The sequence below is a fragment of the Oratosquilla oratoria genome, chromosome 31 (assembly GCF_046742065.1).
Source record: "Oratosquilla oratoria isolate Oo_2021 chromosome 31, ASM4674206v1, whole genome shotgun sequence".
Classification (NCBI taxonomy): Eukaryota; Metazoa; Arthropoda; class Malacostraca; order Stomatopoda; family Squillidae; genus Oratosquilla; species Oratosquilla oratoria.
In genome coordinates, this window is record NC_134807.1 from 18,418,951 (window position 1) to 18,423,950 (window position 5,000).

The following is a 5,000-nucleotide window of genomic DNA, read 5'->3' on the forward strand; positions in this document are numbered from 1 at the left end:
CTGACCAGAGGCCTTGACAAGTGGCAAGGAACATGGAACTGCCAAGCATAGGTCATATGGTCTTTTGCAGCCTCCTCCATTCTTATGTTCTGTGCAAGTGTCTGACCAGAGCCCTTGACAAGTAGCAAGGAACATGGAACTGCCAAGCATAGGTCATATGGTCTTTTGCAGCCTCCTCCATTCTTATGTTCTGTGCAAGTGTCTGACCAGAGCCCTTGACAGGTAGCAAGGAACATGGAACTACCTAGTGTAGGTCATATGGTCTCTTGCAGCCTTTTCCATTCTTATGTTCTGTGGAAGTGTCTGGCCAGAGGCAAGGGACATGTAACTACCTAGTGTAGGTCATATGGTCTTTTGCAGCCTTTTCCATTCTTATGTTCTGTGCAAGTGCCTAACCAGAGGCTAGGAACATGGAACTACCTAGTGTAGGACATATGGTCTTTTGCAGCCTCTTCCATTCTTATGTTTAGTGCAAGTGTCTGACTAGAGGCAAGGAACATGGAACTGGATAGTGTAGGTCATATGGTCTCCTGCAGCCTCCTTCATTCTTATGTTCTGTGCAAGTGTCTGACCAGAGGGTTTATTTTCCGCGCAGGGCACTCGCAGTACTCTTCGTTGTATCCCCCGTCGCTCTTCGCCGCGGGCGGCGTGGCCGGCAAACGCAAGCGGAGACACCGGACCATCTTCACCGAAGAGCAACTGGAGGAGCTGGAGAAGACCTTCGCCAAGACTCACTACCCAGATGTCCTCCTGAGGGAACAGCTCGCGCTCAAGGTCGATCTCAAAGAAGAAAGAGTTGAGGTGAGGATCTGTTGGGTTTGTGTTCTAGACATGTAGTTTCAAGGCATGTGGACTTCATGGTATGTGGCTTGTAAAATGTAAGTGGTGTGTGTGTGTGTGTGTGTGTGTGTGTGTGTGTGTGTGTGTGTATGCTTGAGCGTTTCTGTATTCTGTTATATACGTGTCTGTAAACACATGCATGTACTGTATAATTATGCGACTCCTTGTTTTCGTTTTTTTGTTTTTTTGTTTATTGTTATTATTGTTATCGTCGTTGTTGTTTTTATTATCATCATTATTATCAGTTAATATTATAATTACTATTATTATTATTATTATTATTATTATTATCATTATTATTATTATTGTTATTATTATTATTATTATTATTATTATTATTATTATTATTATTATTATTATTATTATCATCATCATTATTATTAATATCATTACTATTATTTTCATTATCTATATACCAAAGGCTTCTTACCACTTATAAGGGAGGTAGCCAATTCCCAGCCATAGTGATAATAATAATGATAGTAATAATAATAATAATAATAATTATAATAATAATAATAATAATAATGATAATAATAATAACAATAATAATAATAATAATGATAATAGTAATAATAATGATAATCGTAATAATAGTAACAATAATAATAATTATAGTAATGATGATATTATTACTATTATTATTAATAGTATTATTATTATCATTATTACTATCATTATTACTATTGTTGTTGGTAATATTATTATAGTAATTATTTGTAATAATAATAGTAATAATAATGATATTTCATTATTATTATTATTAATTATTATTATATTATTATTATTATTATTGTCATCATTATTACTATCATTATTACTCTTGTTATTACTATTATTATCATAGTAATTAGTATTATCATCATTATTATTATCATTATAATAATAATAATAATAATAATAATAATAATAATAATTATGCAGTTGGCCATTCACCTGACCCCTAGATCTCGTTAGAAATGATGATTAGTATGTCCTTCCTTGTCGCTCCTTAGCATTTCGACCGGGATCTGATTTCCTACCAGTGATGGGATGATACCAAAATCTTTAACGATTCCGATACTAATCCCGATATTGTTCTAAACTTCCGATTCCGATACGATTCCCGATACTGTTCTAAAATCCCGATTACAATACGAGTTCCGATACTGCTCTAAACTTCCGATTTCGATACAAGTCCCGATATTGCTCTAAACTTCCGATTCCGATACAAGTCCGATTCAAATACCTACAGCGATTATAATTCATAGTTATTTTCAGACCCTGGTTTGGGAAACAGATGCTTTATGAACAAAGTACATTTAGTAATCATTTATCGGAATCATAAATTTAGAGCAGTATCGGCACTCGTATCAGAATCGGAAGTTTGGACCAGTATCGAGACTTGTATCAGAATCGGAATTTTAGAACAGTATCGGGAATTGTATCGGAATCGGAAGTTGAGAGCAGTATCGGGACTCGTATCGGATTCGTTGAAAATATTGTTATCTTCCCATCACTATTTCCTATCTTCTTGCAACCTTACTTGTCCTTGTCATAAGATTGCTGTGCAACCAGTATGTTTAGGGAACCACACAGTTCAAAGCAGAACTGTCCATCCACTTAAAAAAAAAAAAAAAAAAAAAAAATCTTTCGTTTATATATTGTAAGTTGGTTACTTTGGTTACTTTTTTTTGTGAAACACGTTACTTTTTTTTTTTTTTTTTTTTCTTTTTTTTTTTAAGTCTGTTCAGTGGCGGTACACTGTTACTTTCAGTCCCTTCCTTGATTTCTTTCTTACTTCTTTCGAGCCGATCAGCCTTGTGTTGCTTCTTTGTCTATGTCCCATTTCCTTCTTCTGTCACATTCACAAAAATAATTCTGTTAGTTGTCCGCGTCTGTTCTTTCTATAATATTTCTGGAGTACATTGTTTGCCGTTTCCGATATGACTTTGTTCAATATGTTTCTGATTGTTTCTGAGCCATCGACAAGAGAAAAATGTGGCGCAAATTTTACTCCGGATTCTTGTCTGAAATTCTTCAACGATGGCCGAGTCTTTCAGCTTTTGTTGGCTGAATCTCTGCCTGAATTATTTGTTATTTGTTTATTTGTTTATCAATTTGTTTGTTTGTTTATCACTTATTTGTTCATTTCTTTATTCATTTATTGACTTATTTATTTATTTATTTATTTGTTTATCACGTAGTTATTTATCTATTTTCTTATCTTATTTGTTTATTTGTTTATTTATCAATTTGTTTGTTTGTTTATCACTTATTTGTTAATTTATTTATTAATTTCTTGGGGTTATTTGTTTATCTATTTATTTATTTGTTTATCACGTAGTAATTTATTTATATATTCACTTATCTGATTTATTTCTTTATCTATTTATTTGTCTATTTGTTTATCTATTTAAATATTTATTCCTATTGGTTTATATACTTTCTATTTATTTATTTATTTATTTAATTTTATTCCTTATTATTTGTTTATTTGTTTTTTATTCCTTATTTGTTTCTTGATTGATTGATTAATTGATTTTTTATTGATTGATTGATTTATTTTATTCTATTTTTTGAGCGGTCCTCCTCAAGTACAACCATAAGTCCATTATGACGAGGTCACTGCCCAGTGACGAGGTCAAATCACTGCCCACATCTGGAAATAGTCTTGTTTTTGACCTGTTTGCTCCGTTTACATGACGTCTTTGATGGTGACGTCCACTGGGAACGTGCCAAGTCCCATTTCCGTGGTGCAAACAAGGTCATCATATTAAAACAGCAGGGCAGGACTCGCAGTAATGGTTATAAACTAGACAAATTTAGATTTAAAAAGGAAATAGGCAAGAATTGGTTTACTAATAGGGTGGTCGACGAATGGAATAAACTTAGTAACCATGTAGTAAGCGCTGAAACTATCAGTTGTTGTAAGAAACAATTAGACAACTTTATGGATGGGGATGACAGGTGGTGATGGATACGGAGCTGCCTAGTGTAGGCCTTATGGTCTCTTGCAGTCTCCTTCATTCTTATGTTCTTATGTTTGTGTGCTGTCCAATTGTGTCTTTCTGTATCACCAGTTCCTAACAATTTCCGTCCCATTACCCAATTCATGAATTCTCAACATTAATTCTTAACATTAATTCTCAACATTAATTCTCAACTCAACCTTGATTCTCATCTCCCTTTCGTTTTCTCCCAAATCCTACCCCAACAGAAAATTTAGAAAAAGATTAATAATAAATAAGTCAATGAATATGTAGAAAAAGAATAATAATGAATAAATCTGTGACTATAGAAAATATAAATGTACAATAAAATGTCGATGAAGAGAAACCCTTTGCTTCATCACAAAGTTGACAATCGTAATTAGCTTATGTTTCTTCTGCCAGGACAGAGTGATGGATTTTTGTTTCTTTTCTAATACTCGAATTCCTCACATCATATAGAAATATATAATTTGTAACAGAAAGCCATGGCCCCTCAGATTCATGGTATGTATATGTGTGTGTAAATGTTGACTCAGAACCCAATTTCATTTGTATGTCTAATCATTTTCCTGGGTTCTGTTGTGTCACGCAAAAAATACTTTCTTTTTTTACATTTGAAAAAAAAGATATGGTTGAGATAGGTTAGGTTATATCAGGTTAGGAGCTATTGAACAACGTGGATTTCTTGTTAGATATCCGTGCTTGCGTGGTTCTGGAATTTTACATTTTCCTGCAGTCGTAAGACAACGCGTCCTACATCCTTTGGCACCTCGCCAGCGCTACTTTCTCTGGTTCCCCTAAGTCCTACTAACAGGCGCAAACTCTACTCGTTTAAGCGCCAACTCTACTTCGTCTCGTACACGAGTTCTTTTACTTTTCCAGTCTGGTTCAGTGTTTTTAGATTCCACGTAACACTTGTGATATTTTCCCTGCCACTAAGATTCTGTTTAGGTCACTATAGTAATTTTAACGTGAGCCTTTGGGCGCGGCTGGGTGCAATCCTAGGGACCTGCGCTGATGCCACATCACCCCCACATAAAACGGGCTCGCTGCCTCTTTTCTCTCTCTCTCTCTCTCTCTCTCTCTCTCTCTCTCTCTCTCTCTCTCTCTCTCTCTCTCTCTCTCTCCTTGCGAAAAATACTTGTTTACGTAATATACAGCCTCTTCTGCTTGGCAATGCGAGACGCG

At 34.7% G+C, this 5,000-nt stretch overlaps 1 protein-coding gene across 1 annotated transcript in view; it reads left to right on the forward strand.

The window, feature by feature from the left end:
- LOC143041700 (uncharacterized) overlaps nucleotides 1-5,000 on the forward strand; it is a 302,144-nt gene that overhangs the window by 278,945 nt on the left and 18,199 nt on the right. Inside the window, exon 2 of the mRNA XM_076213712.1 lies at nucleotides 596-801. Within this exon, the coding sequence (XP_076069827.1) occupies nucleotides 596-801 (206 nt within the window). The remainder of the gene's footprint in view (nucleotides 1-595; nucleotides 802-5,000) is intronic.